Below are 23,695 nucleotides of genomic sequence, written 5' to 3'. Positions count from 1 at the left end.
TAATTTTTGGATGAACTATCCCTCAGTCCTGCTTGATGCAGTAGCATCATTCTTGGTTTCAGTATGCTGACTCATTGTGACAGAGATGTTAATCTCTCTCTCTTTCTTTCATCCATATTTTGGTCAGTCTAACTGCGCACAGTATGCGGCAGACAGGAAAGAAGAGGAGACGATGTGTGATCACCTCATCAGTGCTGCCAAACACCGTGATCACGTGACAGCCAATCAGCTGAAACAGAAGATCCTCAACATCCTCACCAATAAACACGGAGCGTGGGGCACAGTAGCACAGAGGTACAGCTTTGTGCACGTGTGGGGGTGTTTCTTCAACTATGGGCACTCTTAGGCCTGTTCACTGTAAAAAAAATAATATTTTCATGATATGTTATCACTACATTTTTTCTTTTGTCAAATCACCTGAGAATTTATGTGGCTCAAATAACTTAATATTTTGAGTTTCTGTTGATTAAACCAATCTCCTTCATTGCATGAACTCAGTTATTTAAATTTCACTGAACTTAACAATTTAATGCAACCAGGTTACTTACTTTTTTAAGATAAACCAAAAATATTTGTTTACAGTGTAGCGTTTTCGAAATAAACTCTAAAACACTTTTCACTTGTTTGTTTAATTTAGTCTGCTAACAAACTTCCATCTGTTTATACGTACACTACCATTCAGAAATTTAGTGTAATGTTTAATGTTTTTGAAAGAAGTCTCTTGTGCTCACCAAAGCTGCATTTATTTGATCAAAATACAGTAAAAGCAGTAATATTGCTGTTTAAATTAATATATTGTGTAAAATAAAAGAGAAATGCATGGTGAAAAGTTTGCAAGATGTGACCATCACATATCAAAAAAAGAAAAGAAAATGATTGTAATCGGTTCCTTTAATAAAATCTGAACCCCTGAGACATAAATCTGCTGTAGTTGAAGAAACACCTGCGGAAGTGTGTGTGTGTATTTGTGTATGTGTGTAGCTTGTATCCTGTTGATGGTCTGTGTACGGTCTTTTTAGGGGCGAGTATTACACTATTACCTATGTGACACAAACACACACAGCCAGGCCTTTTATGTGACTCCTATTTAATGTCATTTTCTTGCTCTCCAACCGGGTCAGTCTACAGGTCAGCAAACTCAATTACCACACCAGGCCACTGAATCCTCAGAGACAGATCACTGGTGGTCAGGCTGTGTGTGTGTGTGCGAGTGCATGCGTGCGTGCGTGTGTGTGTGTGTTTGTGAAAAGCTCCCTCTCAGTGTCACATTGGAGCACCTGGCAGTTGTTACGGTGGTCTCAAGGGTCCTGTTAAAAAAATACTGACTTGAGTTCCGTTTCCCACCAAACACACAAACAGACTGAATATAATTCAAGATCTAGAGACATAGTTCTGTACAAAGTGACAGTTTTAACTCAACATCATGAGCAAGACGGAAGTTAAGAAACAACAACCAGAGCACACAACAATTTGGAATGTGGTAAAGTAATAATCAAATATAATACTTTCAATACAATTACAACACTTTCTCCTAACCCAGTTTAATATGCTATGAGACAACTATAAGTAAGCCGTTTGTGTCTCAACCAATGATGAATTTGGGGTGAGACTATCTGTTTGTTTGACCATTGAAAGTCATTTTGGAAAACAATCATTAATTTAGCAATTCCTCTTGGTGACATGGCTAGCAATTACACAGTAATATAATGCTTATTTTAATTTATGTGACTTACGTTTTTTTTTTTTTTTTTCAACTTTATCATGCCTACATAAAGCACTTTGGATTACTAGTGTTTAAAATCTGCTTTAACCTTGACTTACCTTACAACATGAAGACATACACTACAAAAATGTACTATTTAAGTTTTGCTTGTCCAGTTAAAATCTAAAAATAACTACAAACAAGACAAATGTATTTGTAAAGCAACACTCAATATAACTATATTAAAACATTTTCAAGAAACAAGACATTTTCAGAAAATGCATCTTTGATACAATTCAATTTTTCATATGTTTTAAGCAATTTAAAAATGTGTGAACACACGTGACACATTTGCATTAAATATACAATAAAAGTTTTATATATATATAAAAAAAAGATTCTCTCTGCCAACATTGGCTGTTAGCCAGGAAACCCACTTACAAACATGTGTACACAAACACACACAGTCCAAGCACAATTACTTATTTGCCTTCCAAATTGGCTCGATTTGCAGAAACAGTGGCTGTGGGTTTCTTATTAAATTTGTGAAATCCACTGCAGATGGTTGAATGTCCATGATGGCATCATGTTTACCCATTTCAATAAGAAACATCAGCTTGAACTGTGTGAGTAGAAATAGAGAACATAGCTCAGCTGCTTTCACTGATTGTACTTCTGTTATCAGTTTCGATGAATCCAAAGATTCTAGACGTCCCATAATTGTATCTGTCAGAACTTGTTTTTTTGACATGATGTCAGACACAGACCTTACATTAGCGGTGCTGTAACGGCACTGTATCACATTCATAGCTAAATATGTATGTAGGTTGTCCTAGTTTTATTTTGAGTCTGTGTTTAGACCACATATTTTATGTCCTGTGTGCTTACAGTATAGTTTTCCTTGTTTTATAGCCTTTTGTATTTTTTTATATAAAAAAAAAAATCAAGTATTGTTGAGTTTGATTCATTATAGTTTTATGTGGGTTTTCGCAGATTGATTAATTATTTATTTAATTTTGTTTATGTATTTAGTATGGATCTGACTATGTTAGACTGTGAGTTCCATGTTCATATATTTTTTATATGTTATATATATACAGTATATATATATATATATATATATATATATATATATATATATATATATACTGTATATATATATATATATATATATATTCCCATTGATATATATCTATTCCCATACAATCCCATTGATTTATATATATATATCAAGGTAATTCATGCATTTGCATTTATTAACCTTTTTAGTTAATTAAAAATGTGTTTATTAATATGGCACTGACAATCCTCCATAAATGACAGTAGTCTGACCATTTTCTGAATATAATATGATAATATAATATAAAGGTGGTAGCAACTCTCTCAAATGCTGCCTTAAATTCATCGCCTCAAAGTCCTTCATGCCATAATAATGAAGTGCATCTAACACCAACTACACAACATACTAAAAATCTATATGCAGTGAATTGGCTGAAGGTCTCTGCCACCATTCAGACTTATTCAAATATTTATGAAAACCACCTGGAAGGCATAACATTTGCATTGAGACAAAAGGTTATTGAGCTGGGGCACATTGTAAATGGTCCCACAAAACTTCCAACAAATTCAAATTTAATGGTAACCTGCTGGAGAAGAAAAATGATGCAATATGTTCATGAGCTCAAGGCGTTGTTACAGCTGAGCAGCTTAGTCTTATTCAATGCTACATTAACTTTCCCATTTATGCAGCTTCTGTAAAATAGAAAGCCTGCGGTGTTCTGAAGCATGTGTGTGTGTGTGTGTGTACTTTGCATATGTGTGTGTTAGCATGTCCGTCTGAAAATATATTTGTATTAGTGTGTTTGTGTGTGTCTTTAAGCATGAACGCACTCCGATTGGTTTTCTCCTTTTACTTTGTGCTACAGCCCAGGGACATGTGAAAAATGATCGAAATAATGTTTTCACATTTAGGCTTCTGAAAACACAAATGTTCCCATGATCCTTTGGAGCACCCCTTTGATTTTCGCCATTATTTTCTGCGGAGCAGCTGGAAATGCTTTTGTATTTTAACAAACAGTACCAGAGAAGCAGTTGTGCACATTATTAGATAAATAAACGTTCTCCGTTGTGTAAAATTTAATAATCCGTCAGGGATGACGCACCAAGAGATGCGAAGATGCAACGCTGCATTGCAATTCTTCAATGGCTGCATGAGCTGAAAGCCAAATAACCAACTCCAACCCAGGAATCTTCAGTTCGATCATACTTTATGCTTGCCTGATGATGAATGTCCCCTGTATTGAGTCGGCATCAGAAAATCAATACTTCTCAAATTGAAACAGTATAGGGTTGTATTGATCTGTGCCGCTAAATCAGAAGGAGAAGGCTTTGATAGGACGTTGCCAGACAGCTCTGAGCCCAGTAATGACACACTATCAATTTTGGCTTTACACTGATAAATCAAGTCGAAAATTGGATGTCAGATTTTTTTTTCTTCTCGCTTTCCTCTGAGGGACTTATTTTCCTTTCCCTCTCCTGTTGACCTCCGACCTCCAGCAGTGAATTATAAAGTTCAGTCGTGTCAAAAGTGAGAAGACGTCAGCGTCGGGATTAACGATGGAAAAGAAATCTATGAAATTGAAAAATCATGGAGCCATTTATTTGCATGTCACTGGTCTGTTATCCAGCTTTCTAATTCTCATGTCATATTCGAAGGCAAGCTAAGGCGCTTTTTTGTCATAAATCAATTAACTAGATCACAAATCTTTGTCATTTTCTCTGTGTAATCCTGTATTAAGTTCTCACTTTTTTTGTGTCATTTATGTTCTATCCAAATTGTTTTCAATTAAGTTTTGTTATTATGCCACTCACAGTCCTCCATTATCATATCCATAGTAAATAAATAGCACAGAAATTACACACTTTTTAAAACACTACTTCATTGTGTTGCATTATGTTGCCATCTTCGGGAAGTGGAGTCAAATTATAATGCGTTTTTCTTTTTAATCCAAGTTGTCTAAACTGTTGGTATTCCAATAACAGTATAAGTAGTTTGGTAGTATGCTAATGAAAACTTCTCATGCTAGCTGTGCAAAACACACTCGGTCTCAACACTCTTCCCAAGCGTCATGTCACACTGAATAAAGCTGACATCCACCGATTTCCAATCAGCATTTTTTGCCATGCAATGGCGCGTAGCTGACTGTGCTAGGTGTCCAATAATACTTCTTCTTAGCGTCCGTTTCCTGGAGTTTAACGTAGCTTGAAACAGTCATTCAGGTGCTAATTGCTTCAAAATGGCTGTCCGTGACAAAACAATTTAAAGTCTGCGGTCACAGTGGACAGGCGTCCCGGTGTTGCGTTCGTGCCCTTTGTCAACGTCAGCACTATAGCGGACAGCTGATGGAGGACCAGCATACCTGGACCACCTCAGACCTTAACTTAACCTGACTTGTGTATTGATTGTCAACACTTTCTCTTGTATAATTACTTTTTTTTTCTTTTTTCTGTTGACTGTAAGGAGGGAGATGAAGAAAAAAGACAGTGTCAAGAGATGGAGAGTAGTGGCATGTATTGATTTGTTGGAGGTGGAGAATGAGGGAGGCACCATTTCCGTTGAATAACGGTGCGCGTGGTCTCTTGTTTGATGGATGGCAGCAGTCCCGTACTGGATAATAACTTGGTGATAGAATGGAGCCTTCCAGTTACATATGGCTTGGTTAAGTAGTCTCACTGGGAGTGGTTGAAAGGTTATCAAATCTAATAGCAGCAATTGAAGGAAATTTATACTGTTCTTGTGGGGTTTAGACCTCCCAAAATTGGGATTTTTGGTCTTAGGTCTAAATAAAATATCAACTGTGATCAGAGTTTGCAAGTCACACCATGTACATGTATGAATTGCAGGAAATAAAGAAACGTCATTATTTACTCAACCTCATGTCATTCCAAATCCGAATGATTTTTTTTTTTTCCAGTATGGAACACCAAGGAAGAATTTGAGTTTTTTTTTCTGTAAGAAATTTTACCTGATCGAGCTGATTAAAGACACTATTGTCTTCTATTGAGCTGCTTCACATCAGAATTTAAATTTGTCTCATATTTGCATCATTGATTATTTTCCTGTTTATCACTGTGAAGCTTCTTAAGCGCTAGGCTATATAAATAAAGGTGACTTGACTTGACATCAGTCAAACTCCCATAAGAACCATAAAAGTAGGTACTAAATTTATTTGATTTGATTTGATTTTGTTGTACCCTACTTGTGTCAAAAACCTACTTCTGTGAAAAATCTTACCAACCCTAAACTTTTTAAGTCAGGCCATTACTCGCATTATCCTTCAGAAATTGTCACATGGTCCTTCTGAAAACAGTTGTGCTGCTTAATATTTTTGTGGAAACTGTGATACATTTTATGCAGGATTCATTGATGGAATAGAAAGTTCAAAAGAACGAAAAATGTCAATTTTTGGACGTTGAGAGCCTTGGTTACTATGAATTGTCACTGTATGGAGTCCATGTATAGTCTGTCTTAATCTTTAAAAATTGTCCTTTGGTGTTCCACTGGGGGGAAAAAGAGGGTGTGTGAATAATGATTTTCATTTCTCTGCCAATCTACAGTATTTCTTTAAGATAATTAGGGAAATCAGGAGAGAACAGTGAATGTGATTCAAATGATCTTTCAAATGACATTTGAAGACTGATGGAGAAAATATTGAAACAACTCTTAAACACACCTTTCCCCCGAATGACTTTCATTATTGTGTCTAGCCTTGAAATAAACTTGAAATAAAGTCCTCTATGCTAGTTTTCACTCAAGCTTCCTTTGTTGCAAAAAGTTTGGTAAGCTGAAGACCTGTGGCCACCATTTCCAAGCTAGAAACTTTCACAATGATTCTTTCACCCACAAACCCCTCCGATTGTTTTTGACCTACACAAAGTCACTTCCCCTTAGGCATGCTTAACCTCAAAGTCTGTGCTAATTATCTCTGGGAAGAGGGCCGTTGGAACGATCATTAATTTCAACAGAAAAGAGCGCGACTGCTAGAGTTTTCCCACTCCGTTGGCTTTGTCTTTGATGAGAGATGGACGGTTCGCCGAAACGGGCGAGAAGGGACGCCTGACCTGTACTAGAACTCTGTCTCTCACCCAGGCAGCCACGTCTGTCTTTATCCAAAGCAGTGACCCGCAGTGCAGGCCTTGCCAGTCTTCAGCCAAAGTGTCTGCTCAAGTATTTTAGTTTGATTCAGCTACATAATGAAGGCTTTCCCTCACCGGAAAAATACTGTAATTTGAGTGGGTTGTAGTGGACTATCACATGTATCACATTTTGTCACATTTCAAAAATTATAAAGAAAATTTAATCAGAAATAAAAACATACTCTGAAAAATAAAGGTTCTTTATTGGCATTTATGGTTCCATAAAGAAACGTTAACATCCATGGAACTTTTTTATTAAATAAATAGTTCTTTATAGTGGAAAACAGTGCTTTAAATGATTAAAATGTTCTTCAAACAATGAAAAAAAAAAAAAAAAAAAGGTTAAGAACTGTTCACTAAATGGTTCGTTGCATCTATGAAATCTACAATGCATCGTTGTGAAAACACTGTTTTACAACCTTTATATTTAAGACTGCAACTTGCATCATGTTTAAATGTTTAACTTGAAGGATGAGACTTGAAAAATGCCTGATAAATGCCTGGATACTTACTCTGGAGTGTTTACGTATGATTTGGCCTTGATTTAGATTTACATACACCGTTTGGAAGAAATGAAAGCCAGGACAAAGATGAAAAGTTCAAGCTATAGAATATATTCAGAGAAGATCTGTTTACCAAAAGCTGTTTTTCTTAAATATTGCATGAGGCATCCTTTTTTGTGGCTTTTGCAGTCAGGCTACATCAAGCGTAAATAATTTCCATCTGAGGTGCAATTCCATGAGGAATACTGTCTCAAATAAAAATCGTAAAAGCATATTAAATAATCTCCATCTTGGAATGGATTTTGGCTGTCAGACCCAAAAGATCAAGCTATATTAGTTTGAAGTAGTGCTAAATTTTAAACAGACGTATGCGACGGGAATAGAGAGGGCATGTCTTGGCTTGACTTCATTGAAAGTGTTGAGCGTGTGTTTTGTGTCTTGAACATGAAGAATGGCAGTCGTAACGTCACAGAGTCAGTGTGGCACTGAGGAAAGCCAGGCAACCCCCAAAATAGAAACCAGTCGCTGATTACTGCTATTTTACTAATTATGTTCCATTTATGTCCCCAATGGATGCATTTAATGAGAACATAATAGTGCCTTATTGAATTTCCCTGCCATTCTCTCATGTGCCACAACAAGAGACTATCTGTAGTGATGTTATTTCCAGATAATCATCAATGGCCTCATTGACGTGATCATGACCGTATTCTTCTCTCGAGCTGTCAATTAAACATGTCCATTTAATGTTAATTTAGTGTCCCAGCCAAAGGCATCATTCTGCATGGGCTCCTTAAACCAATGAATTAAAAACAGCACATGCAGACAAACTGACAAACTCTAAATGAATTACTGTGGATTGTATGCTATATACAGTAATATAGAAATAACCCATATAGTGACTTATAAAGACATTATCAGTGTTTTATATGCCACAAAAATCTGCATTTAGGGACTTTTCTCAACAAATAAATATTAATCTTTGCAATAAAATGTGATTAATTCAAAATATTTGGCATATCGTAATTAAAAATGTTTAACTTAACTTCCTTAAATGTAGCTTAAAAGGGGTCCTATTATGTTTTTGCACTTTTTCAACTTCAGTTCATGTGTGATGTTGTTGTTTGAGCATACAAAAAGATCTGCAAGGTTACAAACTCAAAGTCCACTCAAAAGGGAGATTTATTTAACAGAATCCACTTTCCAAGAACTATAACGAACGGCTTGTTTGGCCTACAATGCGTTTTTTCTGGGCTTTGTGAAGTCACAATTTTACTCATTTAAATAATCCCCGCCCACGGAATATGCAAAAAAAACGGATGAGGCCTGGTTGAGCTGCTGCTATGTCAAAGACACACTGTTTTATCCACCCCTTTTCCAAAACTCGTTTGTTTGACATTCCTAAGGCTGACGAACTTAGAGTGGTTAAAATAGATTTTCAACACTGTTCTTGAATATTATAACCCCAGCGTTTATCTGTGTGCTGCACATTTAACAGCTTCCAGAACCACAATGCAGGCTACGCACAAAAGCTTCTCCTGAAATGGAGCAGTTCCCACTTTGTCAGTACAATCTGTTGTTTGTGGATCACAACTTGTAAGTATGTCTTATTATTTGTAGTTGCGTTTTCTATATTAACAGTTCCAATTATACGTTTTTTTGTTGCTCCTCTTGCCTGCTAGCCAACATTAGTGTTGATATAGTGTCTACTGTAGCTTTTGTAAGCTTTCGCTTTTGTAGGAGTGTTCATCGCCCCTTAGGAAAATTAACCTTGGTTTTGTGATCGATTACTGTTTGTATTACCTTAGTTTTCCAACAAATATCATGATTAAATTGTATATAGCATCGGGGTTATCAAATATATAAGAAAATTACAAAAAAAAAAAACATACCACTGTGAAATCCGTGCTTGCAAAGTCTGTGCATGAAATCTGTTCTGGACCATCCTATTGTTTGTTAACATTGTCAGGGTCTGAATCGGGCTCAAATTGGTTTGAATTTTGCCACCATCCTTAATATTTACAGTATAGTAGAGTATTTCCTAAACACGTGCTAAGCACTGCCAATCACAACACACTGGGCCCACTGACCAATCACAGCACATTTCGTATTTCGGTAGGAGGGGCTTCAAAGAAACAGGAAATAAAATAAAAAGTTTGGGCCAGACTGGGGAGAGAGGAGCTGTAATAATGTAAAATAGCAGTACAGTACACCCCAAAAACAAAATCAAGATTAAGGCATAATAGAACCCCAATAAAAAAAATATATATATACATATATTTTTTTTTATTATTATTAAAAGCCCTATATTTCTGTTATATGTTGGACATTCATTATACTTTAGTTTTTATTTATTTTGTTATTTTTTATTCTTTCTATTTTTGTGTTATGCTAGTTTTTACAGAAATAAATACACAAACACACTCATGCAGTATAAAAAAGGACTGTTTATACACACAAATGAGACATATATATATATATATATAGAGAGAGAGAGAGAGAGAGAGAGAGAGAGAGATAGATAGATAGATAGATAGATAGATAGATAGATAGATAGATAGATAGATAGATAGATAGATAGATAGATAGATAGATAGATAGACAGATAGACAGATACAAACACATACTGTAGGCCTTTCCACAGTGCCTGCAAACAAGTCTTATTTGTTTAATAATATCTGTTTTTATACTGTTCACAGTGTCAAGTGATGAAATCAGATTCAGTTGTTCAGACAGTCGGTTGCCATAGTGATGAAGACTCAGCACAATGACAAGAGACTTTCTTCTACTAAACTGAGCAACTGTCATTGTGGAAAGAGGGGACAACTGAAAATGTTGCCTTTGCTCTTTTCCGTACACAAAATAAGTGCCTGAGACATTACTGTATTTTATGCATTATTGCATTTACTGTATCCAAAACCACTTGTACATTAACCTATATATTTAAATAATTACTACATAGCAAATGAAACAGTAAGGCTCCACTTAGAAGACTCAGGCTCTATAGACCAAAGAGACTCAGAGGTGGTCAAAACAGCTGTCTACTTAGAAACAGTTACACCCCTGAATCCTCCCACTTAAATGAATCTTTGGAGATGTACATTGAAGGTCTGCTTGCTTTGACCGTTCAAGCCCTGCGGAGCAGCACGGTAACAGGGTAATCCATCTCATGAACCAGCATCCCATAATCCCCCACAATACCAGTGTAAAAGCCCAATATATCATATCTGCAGCTGGGCTTTCCAAAAAAAAAAAAAAACAAAAAAAAACATAGCTATATATATTGTATTTTAAGATTAAATTGTTATCCTTTCCTTTATTTCCCATTTTGCCATTTTATACTGAATCATAGCTGTCAAATTTTTACAGCCTTTCACAAACAACACATGCCCTATGGACACAAGAGTCCTAAATCTTGTTCTCACTCTCTGAGAGTGTTTTTAATGTGGGGTAGAGAGAGGGGGATACACACAATTTTTATACCAGTCTTTTGTGATGCATTTAGAAAAAAAATAAGACCCAAAGCAGTAGTAAATAATGACTGGCACGCTGGTCGGCTGATAGTTTTGGTTATCAGTGCAGGGAAATTAGCTTTTAAAATGCAGTTGGAAATCCATTTGGGTGATTGATGGGCGATGTGACTAATAAATTTGAGCCGCTTTCGAGGAGGGCCGGCCCTCCACCATCCTTTATGGCTGTCATCATGAGCCACACGATTGGTAAAGTCGAGCGTGTCGGAAGCTAATTCCAGTGAGTGATTACCATTCAGATGAAACGCCTATCAGGATCTCTTTAATGTGAAGACCAGCGAGAATATAGTCTTTCCTTTTTAAAATCTAAAACAATTAAGTAGCCTATTACTAGTTTTATTCTCCAATAAAGACTCCTGGACAACAGCACTAACAGCTTGATATTTATACAACAAGTGCTGATATAACATCAAAGAGACTTTTTACTGAACTTGTCCTAAATGACATACTGTGTACTTATACTATGCACCATGTACTCAACTGTCTAGTGTATGGATTATTATTAGGTTATTTTGTCTTCCCTTCTGCTATGTAAGAAAATCTGTGACTGTTGAGTGCATGAAGAGTCCAACATATTTTGGAAAAATGCTAGATAAAGCCCGGTGGCAGGGAATGAATATAGAGCAGTTCTTTGACCACCTCTTTGATAATGTTAATGGTCAGCTGATGCAAAATCTTTTGCAGATTTTTCCCTCTTTACCCTTACAAGGCTTCATCCCATTTAAATAACAAATTCAAAGCGTTCTTGTCGCAGCATAATATAGGCGCCCTCAGTCTGTGCATTAGTGGTGGGGATTTGTCAGTGACTATAAATTAAAGTTACATTGTTACGTCAGTAGATGGCGACAAGTGATTATCTTGAGTGAGTGCATTTGAATCATTCACTCAACCGTTTAGTTTAAAACAAAGACTATAGAATAACACAAGACTCGTCACTCGTATTGTTTTGAATGGGGAAAAGTGCAACGCTCAATTTGGCAGAACAGTCAGACGCGCTCTTCAACTGCACATGCTCATTAGCTTGATCCAGCCTGAAACATGACATTTTCTGTAATTATTTAAGCGTTTAGAACAAAAATTTATGAGACAGTTGTTGTCAGATTTTCATTGGTAATTTCAAATATGAAATTTAATCGTAAGCTTGGCAAACTGTTTTGGAGAATTTGATGTTTCCCCATTCAAAGATTTGGGAGCTGCACTTCAAAGATGGCCGCCGAGTGAAATTACTTGTCTTAAAGGGACTTTGGTTTAAAACACTGATTCATCCAGGAATGAACAAGTGGCTATCTATTAGTTAGTTAGTGAATCCTTCATTCGCCCGATTTATTCTGTATCAGTGAACAAAACGAATTTGTCGGGTTGTTCTGCGATGCGAAACAAGTTGCTTGCTTTTCTGTTTTTCTGCACTAGACGGACATGTTTGACTTTTCTGCTCACATCTTCTGCAGCAACTCACGCATAACGCAGCATTCTGAAAACATGCTGCTCAAGTTAAATTAAGAAAAATGGCTTTTTTTCTTTTTTCTGCCCTGCGTCTGCCATTCTAAAAGGCAAAATTGCTTTCTGTGTGAACTGGCCTTAATTCTTTTATGGATTACAAACAGTAAAATTACACACAATCAGCATTCCTGCTTGTGTCATATTGCTTAAAAAAAAAAAAGGGCTGTCAAAAGATTAATCACATCCATATATATATGTGTGTACTGTGTATAATTATTTTGTATATATAAATACACACACATGCTTGTATATATTTAAGAAATATTTGCATACATATACTGTATATATATTTATATAGTTTATATTATATATAAATATAATTTTTTTATATATAAATAACACATTTTTCTTAAATATATACATGCATGTGTGTGTATTTATATATACAAATTTAATTATACACAGTACACACACATATATTATTAAAAACAAACTTTTATTTTGGATGCGATTAATCACGATTAATCTTTTGACAGCCCTAATATATATATATATATATATATATATACCTGTTGCTTTTGAAAAGGACTGCTGTAACCGTTTTAGTGGGCCTAAATAAATTGTTAAAAGTTTACAGTATATATCCACAATCTCCCTGTGGAAAACCCCTCTTTTGAGCTGGACCACCCTGGGTGAGGAAACTCACGTCATGGCACTTTTGGCACTGACTAAATCCGGCTCTATATGTTGACCGCAGGGTTTAACGTATCACTGGACCCCCGTCCAATCCTGCGGAAACCACCACCAAAGTAAAAGCATATGCTTTAGGGGAAAGAGAAGGTGAAGAAATGTAAACGGTGTCATCGAGCGGCCTTCGGTTTATCGTTCATTGTAATTCCGAGTGCTTGTCTAATCCCCTTATTAAGAAGAAAACGAAAATGTTTGGGCTTTCCTCTGAATTGCTGTACACAGCCGACATACTGCTGTCAAACCAAATCAAAATCATCATGTACGCTGAGGGAGGGGAAACTCAGAAATCTTCAAAGTGTACGTGCTTGGATTTCTCCTGCGGCCGCGCGCTACATTGCCTACTCGCAGGCAGCTTTGGATGTTCTAATCTTAAATGGTAATCGCCTGGTTGCCTCAGTGGGATTTACATTTTTTTTTCACGCTGTAATCTTGCATTTACAATGTCATTTACGTGACTCTGGCCCGTACGCCTCTTGACATCTCTGTCTGGCTCTCGAGGTATAAGACTGACAACAGACAAGCCCCAGACACAGCGCTTTGCTTTTCATACCCCGGCGAGTGATGAACTTTTGGCATGCCGCTCATGTATGCAAACAGGCTTTGTTTCCTACACACACACACACACATACACACACATTCTTGATTGATGTTAAACTGAGAACGAGCACTCGTGTTGCTGTCAGAGCTCGGTTAAGTCCCTTGAGCCTCCTGATTTCTTGACATTTGTAGATATAATATTCACGCAACAAGGAGCAGCTTTTGTGATGTGATCCTGCTGTAACACTTTAATCTGTTTAGACTGCCTCAATATTATGGCAGAGTGGAGAGAGGCCCATTCAATTCAATCCATAGCTTGGGGCAAACACCTCGGTAGGATCTGAAGATTATTTTTTTAATGGAATGGCTGCCTGGTGTTAAAGTGAGAATGTTGGCTTCTCTTTTTATAATTTTCTTGGTTTTTTTTTTTTCTTAGTGGGCAAATAATAAAGTTGTTCTTATTATTAGTGCTATTCCAGAGCTTTTTTCATGTGGATTTAATCACGTGGATGCATTTTAAAAAAATAATAAAATGTTTTTTAAAGGGAAAGTTCACCCAAAAATGTATTTTTTTTTAAATGGAATTTTTTTTTTTTTAAATAATCTTCATGCAATCCTCATATAATGACAGTTTATAGTGACTGTAATGATAAAAAGTAAAAAATAACTCGATCCTCCGATGAAACAAGACCATTCAGATCTTCCTCAGTCCAATCAACAAACGATGGATTGAAACCCTCCATCCTTTTTTTCTTTTTTGATAAAGATCTGTCACTACTTCCATTCCATTGCATTGCACAATACGCATTTCAAACTGTTATGATGTCAGAAACAATGGCGTTGGTTTCTCAATGACATGACAGTTTGACACTTCTCAGCATAGACGTAACAAGATTATCAATGAATGACAACTTGAATTTTAAACACAAAGCTATTGTGTGTTGATTATATCCTATTTCATCTACAAATTTTGCACAAATCAATCTTTTTTTTTTTTTTTTTTTACAATATTGTATCAGATAGTTCTTTAGTCTCTTTTTGTAAGATAGAACATAGACTAATCACTCAAGTTATATTTTATGATGGGAATTAGTATATGGCTCAAAGTGGATGGTGTATTTCCCCATGAGTAGCTGGTAATGAAGATAAACCACATGTGGAATTTGGTGATTGTCCCATACCATGCTGTCATCTATCCCCCAATTACACCAATCATCACTCTCTAAATCCTCTTTGGAGTAAATTAGCTGCAGTATTATTCGGTGCTGGCCTGCTTTTCCCTTCTGTGCTTTTTCCTTTCCCTTTCCCTCACACACCGTTTTAAAGCCTTTGAAACATCTCCAGCCCGAGCGCGCTCGAAACGTTCTGCACTTAGTAACCTGATGCTGGTCCCTGCCCTTAATGGTTTGCATTAGCTGCAAGCAATAAAATTAGCCCAGGTCCCTGCTAATGTTGGAATAATCATTTACAAAGATGGTTACCACATGCTGTAGCTGTTTCCCTCTCATTCCCCGCGCTCCCCTTTTTTCTCGGCCTCTCATTTCTTCTTTTATACGGCCTCTAATTCGCTGTTATTAATAATGAATAAAAACGCAATTTTCTGCAGCTTGCTCCAGGGCCCTGGGAATCATTTCAATGAATATTTCAGCACGTTATTTTAATCACAGCTGCACATATGCGGAGGGAGGGGGTCTCTGTTTTATTGGCCTGGGGTGTGGCTATGGTGAGACCCCGGCATCATTAAAACCCCTCTCCGGCTGCATAGAGGGTCCTAGCTCTGATTTACAAGACTTGTTAAAAAACACAGTAAAAAGGAGCCAAGCTGCGCCATTTATACTTGTAATTTGATACAGTATTTGTTAATGGGACTTTGCTGTTATTTATTTGTGTGCTGGATAGCCACGGCTGCTGTTTTATGCACCAGGGGTTCTCGTGGAAAAGCGTGTCTGGGTTTCTGGAGCTTTAATGAACTTCATGAATTAGCTTTATTTTACCAGATATCGTTTGATTCTCCCTCATGTGGAACCCTTTGGTTTGGGTGCACTCCAAAATGCAATTCTCCATAGCGTTGTATGTAGAATATTACACTACTATATAAATCTAAGTGCTTTCTTGTGTGTGTGCGTGTGCGTGTGTGTGTGGAAGCCCATTTCTGCCACAAAAAAATCATGCTTCGCTAAATACTAATTATAAAATAAAATGTCAGAATTATGACATATAGTAGTCAAAATGTTGACATAATTTGGAACTCAATTTCGACTTTATATCTCATAATTAATTTTGACTAATTAATAAATTTCATAATTAAACCCTTTTGTCATAATTATGACTTATAATTTAAACTTTTTGTCAGTTTTGATCTTACAAGTGCATGTATGAATTAGTATGTCATAATTATACAAATTAGAATTAGTACGTTATCTCATAATTATGACATACTATGTCATAATTATGACATTTTATCTCATAATTATGACTTGGTAGTTAATAATTTACCTTTATTGTTTACCAATTTACCAAAGCATGCTGTTTTCAAATATGATGGAAATGGCTTCAATACATGTCTGTTTCTATTGTACATGTTGTATATATATTGTGTATATATATATATATATATTGCTTTAATTTTAGCTTTCCAACTTGTTTTTTTCTGATTCCTTACAGGAGTTCCTGTCTTTTCCCCTTTTCCAGTCAGCTGCATGACTTCTGGCGTCTGGATTACTGGGAGGATGACCTCCGGAGGAGGCGGAGATTCATCCGAAACCCTTTTGGCTCCACCCACTTGGATATTACGTGCAAATCACTGGAGGACTACGGTCAGTAATTCTGCCAACAGCCAATCAAAAATGTTGCTGGACTCTGTCAGTCTTGCTCATTATCCCCAAATTGCGTTCATTTCATACAATGACATCATTGTTCACCAAATGGGATACACATATGCGAATTAGAAAACCTCCAATCAACTCTTGGACGCAACTAATATTCTCAGAGCTGAGAAATAGTTCGTTGTCAGCTTTATAGGTTGTATATTTATGGGCCTTGTCAATTGAACATGGCAAGAGGGTTTTATGGCAGGTTTTTATATTCTAACTGCACACATTGTTGAGAGGAAAATTGTGCGCCATGTTTTTTTTTTTTAACCGTTTCTGGCTTTTGCACTCAAACATTTTTCCTCATTGACCCGTTTGATCTTGCAGCGTTGCCCACCGCACGGCTGTCGATTTGGCTCTGTGTCTTGCAACAGAGGCTTTAATAGAGAAATGGTTCAATACTATTAACCACTGCGGGCGCTTCTCCTCCAGGCATCAAATTGAAGATACGAGGGGGAGTTTATTAACCGAACAAGGGCAAATCTATTGATTCTCAAGTACAATGGGGCGACTTCTCTCCTGTGCTCAGAATAGTTACTGTAACTATTTCTATTACACTTGGGGAAACCTACTAGGGGCAAAGGCAAGTGAAATAGGCCCATTTATTTAAAACAATATACACAAGTGAACCCTTGATATTAGCTCATATATGTAGAGGCATATGGGAGTGGTATTTGACAGCATGTTTTGCTACAATGTTGCTTATGGCCACCTGGGGTGCTAATGGATTGCACTTTAATGTAATGAAAATTATACTCTTTGATTATAGACATTACATCTAGATTTTGCCCTAAACACCACATATTAACCAGTGATTTGATTAATTTTGGTGTACATATGTCATTTTAAAGTGTGTTCTGTGACTTGTTATGCAGTAATATTGTGTCTATCTACATGTCTGGCCTTTTGTGGCCAACTGTTTTGAGGCCATGTCAGATGGTCTGTGTGTCAGAGCCAGAACACACACATGCAAACTGGTACATACACATGCCAGCTGTTCCTTGACCTGCAGGTGGCCCCTGCTCATGTCACATTTTTTCCCCTCCAATTCATTTTGCCACCATATCTAAATTCACACTGTCTTTCAAACATATTACACAGCATATCGCATGCATTTCTTTTGAAGCTCACACCACTGCAGTATTCCTCTGGCCCGGCTCCCTTTTCTGCCTGTCCTCGGTAAGTTGTCAGTGTGTCTCGGTGGACCCGCGGTCTAGTGTCTGGGGCCGCTGTGATTGAGGACTTGTTGAGGTCCCCAGGCTTCTCCCAGTCTTTAATGAGTGGAATAATGCATAAGATTGTCATGTGAAAGGGATTGCCTGTAGTCAGATGTTGCCCCCACAATGCCATAGAGAGAGACTGAGGGAGAGCAAAGACAGGCTTATCTAGATGGGTTTTATACAAAAGAAAGGACAATTTTCTTAAACCAGCACGGTACTCCTTTTATGTTATATAAATATGAGCTTATTAAATATTATTCATTTGAATAATGTGAATTTGGTTATATTCATTTAGTCCATTGCTTCTAACAGCACTCATAAGAAGATCCCGTAAAGGTAGGGTAGGCAATTTTCGGAGAAGCTGGCAATAGCAAGTTAGCTTTGAAAGCATAAGATCCCACCCTCGCTCCAGAGCATCTACAAAGCCACGCCTCCTTCAAAACGCATGAACGTGTACAGCAGAGTCTGCAAAGCGTCAAGAGATGAGAGACGGCATTAAACTACCTCATGTCTCAAAGAACATAACATTACAATAATAATGAACATAAACCATTTAAAGAGCACTGACCTGTACCACTCGACTGCTGCAGATTCATTTCGGCGTTGATCGTGTTGCCATTGAAACGCATAAATTCGAGACATGAACCGCTCCGAGTATAACGTCACGGGTTTCCATCTCTTCCAAATTACAGTAGTTACTGTATGGTGTGAACGCAGCATAAGCTCGTTGTTTTGGTTCAGGAAGAACTGTAACAGATGACTGCTGTTTCTGTTGCGGTGCTCAGTGACTGACGTCTGTCTAATTCTGCATTGCATGAAATGCGCTGATGATGTGTGATGTCTGCGTGAGCAGGTGCGTGGAGGTATGGAAATACACACGTTGACAGGCAGGTAGGACACCGTACCATTGCATTCGGACCGAATGCAATGACTGGATGAAAATGTTATGATCCTATGCCATTCAAAGACGATATATATACATATAAATACATTTAGACCACTTAACTTACTGATTGCTATCAGGATGTGAAGAGACTTTCAACCAGCATAACAAAAAAAATTTCTGGAACAAATCGCCTACTTTGTCTTTAACTGTAATGAAAGCTATTGTACATATTGTACACTGTACATATGTGTGGTAAGGCTGTATCGAATCGTTTGTAGTAAGTTTCTCTGTGTTTTGCTGAACTGGCAGTTGTGGAGGTTTACTGCTGCTTTTGTGACTAGGCGTATAGGTACGTTGAGTTAACGTAGGTGATTTAAATAAATAAACTGTTAAGAGCACATATAAGTTTCCATTATTTTTGCCAGAAACCAGAGATTGAAAAATGACTGCTCTCAAATGTCAGAACACTGGCAGTTGACAGCAGTCACTGCATATGGGGCTTGTTTTTATTCACAATGACATATTTTTATAGCGCTTGTCTATGTTAGAACGTACGCTGTGTTTTAGCAATATTTCAGATTTCCTCTTGTGCGAAATGACATGGGTGGACATGAAATGTGTCTCGGGTTCATTCGAAAAATATTCTAACTACCCTAGAAACAACATCATTATATTTGATTCATGGTAATTTTATGTATTTTCTGTGGATGTAATACGATCTTCAATCACTGAAAATAGAAGAACAGGCTGAATTTAATGGGACCTCAAACGGCTGACCATGTTGTATAAGCATTTGATAAACTGTACTGCTCTGTGCCTCACTCCCAGGTACCTTTGCATATGTTTGTGGGAAACTTTGCTTTAAAACAGCTCAGTTTAGCCTATTAGACTTGGAATTGGGCAAGCATGAAATGGAAGTCAGGTTAATATTGATCCTGCTCTTTAACAGCCTGTTCTACCTTGGGGTGTCCTTGCAGTCTCATTTTCAGGTGAGCAGCTCTGCCTGACCCATTGAACCCCTTTGGACAGAGATCTTTATAGCTTGTTATAAGAGAAAGAGTAAAAGAGAGCCAGAGGAAAAGCGGAAGTAAGGGTATGTGATAATTCAATGCAAGTTAAGTTTAATCAACAACTCTTAATGTTGATTTCCACAAAAAATAAATATCGACTTATGCCTCTTTTGATTATAAAGAAAGCAAAACTGTAGGTTACAGTGAGAAGCGTAGAATGGAAGTGAATGAGGCCAATTTGTAAATGGTAAAATACGCACTGTTTCAAGACGTAAACAATATGCATTTTAACTTGATTTTAGTGTGTTTTTTTGTGTAGTAATATTTCATTTAACTATAATAATATAGAAAAATATTTTTTTTAGGATCCCTGCAGGTCCTTAAAAAGCCTTAAATTTAGTCTTATCAAATTTAATGTCATAAAAGTCTTAAATATATTAAATGGTGTAAAAAAAAAATTGAAGACGGGAAAACAGGAATCACGATACGACCTATTGTGATAATTAAGTCTTAAATTTAAAAACTCTTCAGGTAGCGTTTTTTGTGTGTGTGTTTGTTAACAGATATTATACCACAAATATGCCACTGTCGATTGACCTTATGTTGTATTGAACCTGTCATTTTCCTTTAATTAGCATGTGAAAGCCTAATCAAATTAGCCCAAATATTTAAATGCACAGGCGTTCGAAATTCTGTGCACACAGATTTCATGTGGGCCTCCTAATCAGCCATATGGGTATGTGTGATACAAAATGCTTCGCATATGAGTAAAACTATAACAAAAACTTTGCATTGGTCTCCGGTTTCACTTTATGAAGTTGGGTTTCTTTTTTCAGAGCTGACTGCAGAATTCCTGGCGTTTGATCGACGAGCGCAGCAAGCCCACTTTGCCACATTGTTTGTGCGTGAATGCACTTATGGCACATGTGCAACATTTTGTTTGAGTTATTATATATCATTCAACTGCAGAGACATACATCTACATGTCCCACAATCCCTTTTTCCGTGATCGTACAGTGTGTATTTTTACAAAATACACAATGCATCTCATCTGTCAATCCCAGAATGGAAATATAGGTGTATATATATTTTTTCTGGATCATTCTTTCATGGCTACAAGTGGGCATGACTCAAGTGGGGCAATAAAAGTGCAAAGCCAATACCTCACAGCTCCAGCCATACATAAAACATAGTCTGAGCAACAAATGAAGGCCTATTTGAAGCCTTTTAGTTGGGCTGAAAAAATTGTACCGTAAAACTATCAAGCACTTAAATATTTCCAACTTGAGAGCTTCTCTCACAAACTGTAAAATTCCTTTTGCCACAAACTATGCGCAAGTGTTTTCCTTTGATGTGACTTTTGAAAGAAAAGAGGCAAGTAAAGAAATCAGCGTGTTGAAGAAGTCACATAGTGATGGAATGACAGAATTGAATTGCAAAGTAGAGTCTTTTTTTCATTCCTTTTTCGAAGCCTTCAAAACCCCAAGCTACTCACTTCTTGGCGTTTATCAAGTAACAGTTTTCCGCCAATGAAGGATCTATTTCGAGCCCACTTCAAATGTTTGGTTTTCATCATATCATGCTAGTCACTGGATATAAGTTCAGAGCTACGTCTACTTCAGCGCATTTTGATTTGTTTGTTATTCTACACATATGTCAGTCAGTCAATGACAATTCCCCGTCCCCCAGCTGTATGGATCAGATCCAAGCTTTTAGCGAAGAACATCATTCAAGTCCCACAACGACTGGCAGGCCAGCCATCACCTGGTCTTTCTCAACCCTGCTGCGTCATGCCAAATTTGTGCCCTGGGTAACATAAACCCTCTGATGGCAGAGCGGGTAAGCCGTGCTGGGCTTGAATGGCCTCACTGTTGGCCGTGATGGCTCACAGGAGTCCAGTGAGCGAGCTTCAGGGGTGCCGATAAACGAGGTGGTTGACAATACAAGCGAGGGGTTCTTTTGAGTCACTGGGGAGGTCTGAGTTGTAGCGATCTCGAGTTCCCATCAAGTCTCATTCCTAAGACTGACAAATGATCGTCTATGTTACTAGAGAGCTCTTATATGTGACCATGCAGGCTTTCTATCAAAGGCTTGCCATTCAAGAGAAAAAACAGGAAGCTTCTGTACCGGTGTCATTGCTCAAAATAGCAACATGCATCACTTTATTCCAGAACCTAGTGAGCTGCTTTCGTAAGCAACATTCATGGCACTCCCGACCAAAAGGTAGGAACATAATTATGCAGTAGCTTCCTAAAGCTTCCCATAGTTCCTAAGGTAAATTGACTTTTTGTGGCAGCACTGCACGTATTCTTCATACAGAATACACTATAGTGTTCGGAGAAAAAAAGAGAGAAATCATTTTACCCAACATTATTGTGTTCCACATATGTTTGTTTTTTTAGAGTACCACAGTTGTTGTATGAGTTGTTACCTATGTAGAGTGCACAATAAAGTTGGATAAGGTTCAATGTAAATGCGAAACAAATGATGAAAGTAATAGTTCTTCCAAAACGTTGAATTCTGTCACCCACAACCTGAACAACCTGTATGACTTTCTTGCTGACCGCAGAAGATATTTTGAAGAATGTTTCAACTGTTTTTTTTCTTTTCTCCATACAATGAAAGTCAATGGGGTCCAAAGTTGTTTTTGAACCTCATTGACTTTGAAACATGGATGTGAGTAAATGATGATTTTTATTTTGGGGTCTCCTGTCAGCTACTATAGTCGGGTATCTGCAAGATGGAGGAGAAATTTGAATTATCTGTGGAGATGAATGACATGTAATTGTAAACCCTTATATAATGTTTGTGCTGCTGGCATAGATAGATGACAATAAAGTGCATACGTTGATTAACGTCAATCTTTAATGTGATGCGTTACGCAGTGGTGCAATTAATATACAACATTTTTCCCACCAGAATGTTCATTATTAGCGACATAAAACTGATTCAGTGTCAACATGCAATGATATATTAGTGCCAATGGGGCTACCAGAACTAGAAACAAATGACGAAATGCATTGACCAGGTCTGCTGGGACTCTATGTATGTACAGATTGTGTTTGTTTTCCTTTTTGTGGCCTTGTTTTTGTGTAAAATATCCTAAAGCTAAATCTTTTTTTTTTTTACTCCCAAACTCTCTCCATTTGCCCAGGATAATTTTCTTGTCAAAACCCGCCTGGTTTATTTTGTCTGCGTTCCACTGAGGTCCTAAGCTTTATCTTGCCAGTCAAGACTGAAGCTCAGCCCCATCAGCTCTCCCTGCTTTAATGCAGGCGTAATGACGGTTTACAGAATTACGGTCTTAAGTTTCCCTCCGTCTGCTTTGATCCATGACCGCTCGCTGGCTCTGTGCCTCTAAATGTTACACGCTCCCTATTTCCGAAAAGCGGTCCCACTTCTTCCTTGGCTCTGATGAAAGCTCTTGAGATATGAGACTGAGCAGGAAGCCCGCTGTATTATTTTTTTCCTCTCTCTCCTTCTCTTTTTCTTTCTTCATCTGTGTAGTGGTGTTGACAACATTCGAACGTGACCGCTTTGAGACAAGGTACATGAACCCCACGGGAGTGTAAGGAACATTTTAAACACTGCACTGAAAAGAAACATGTCAAAAGAGTGTCAGCCACTTTCTATTTCTGATAAGCGTTTCTTATTTCCTTTTTTTCCCCACAGAATCTCTCTGTTCTAGAGTCTCAGGCAAATCTGACCTTCTACAAGACAAATCCAGTGTGCAGTGATGTGTGTCAGGCCTGACTGCTATTTTTCTTTCTTTTCTTTAGTAATTAAAGCTGATGAATGAATCTTATTTTGTTCGATACAAAAGTGGCTACACACTTTTTGCATTATTTTTCTTTTTGATAAGGCTGCGTGATGAGCTTTGGTGGTGTCTGCAGTCGCTTAATTGTACTGTCGGTTCAATCTCGTTCTTGTCTGGATATAGAGAGCAGATTGCATTATGCCTAATGGGCCTCGAAGTGTATAACGGTCTGCACATGCTTTATCGTGAGTCTCTATAAGGGAGAATTAAAGTGTCTTAAGGTTCTGATATACT

General features: G+C 37.4%; 1 protein-coding gene and 1 long non-coding RNA gene across 6 annotated transcripts in view; one reads left to right on the top strand and one right to left on the bottom strand.

Moving 5' to 3' along the window:
• The window catches only part of LOC307166689, a 428,201-nt gene that overhangs the window by 12,490 nt on the left and 392,016 nt on the right, over positions 1-23,695 (bottom strand). The window lies entirely within an intron of this gene.
• nbeab (neurobeachin b) overlaps positions 1-23,695 on the top strand; it is a 270,853-nt gene that overhangs the window by 162,559 nt on the left and 84,599 nt on the right. For 3 of the 5 annotated variants that reach the window (XM_079885173.1, XM_079885172.1, XM_079885176.1), the window contains exons 36-37: positions 128-294; positions 16,350-16,474. In XM_079885173.1, coding sequence (XP_079741299.1) covers positions 128-294; positions 16,350-16,474 — 292 coding nt within the window. Of the gene's footprint in view, positions 1-127; positions 295-16,322; positions 16,475-23,695 lie in introns of all 5 variants that reach the window. The other 2 variants (XM_079885171.1, XM_079885170.1) reach the window with 1 other exon arrangement.

This window comes from Squalius cephalus, assembly GCF_949319135.1.
Source record: "Squalius cephalus genome assembly, chromosome: 11".
NCBI lineage: Eukaryota > Metazoa > Chordata > Actinopteri > Cypriniformes > Leuciscidae > Squalius > Squalius cephalus.
Note: the sequence above shows the minus strand (reverse complement) of the source record. Positions and strands in the feature narration are given on the sequence as shown.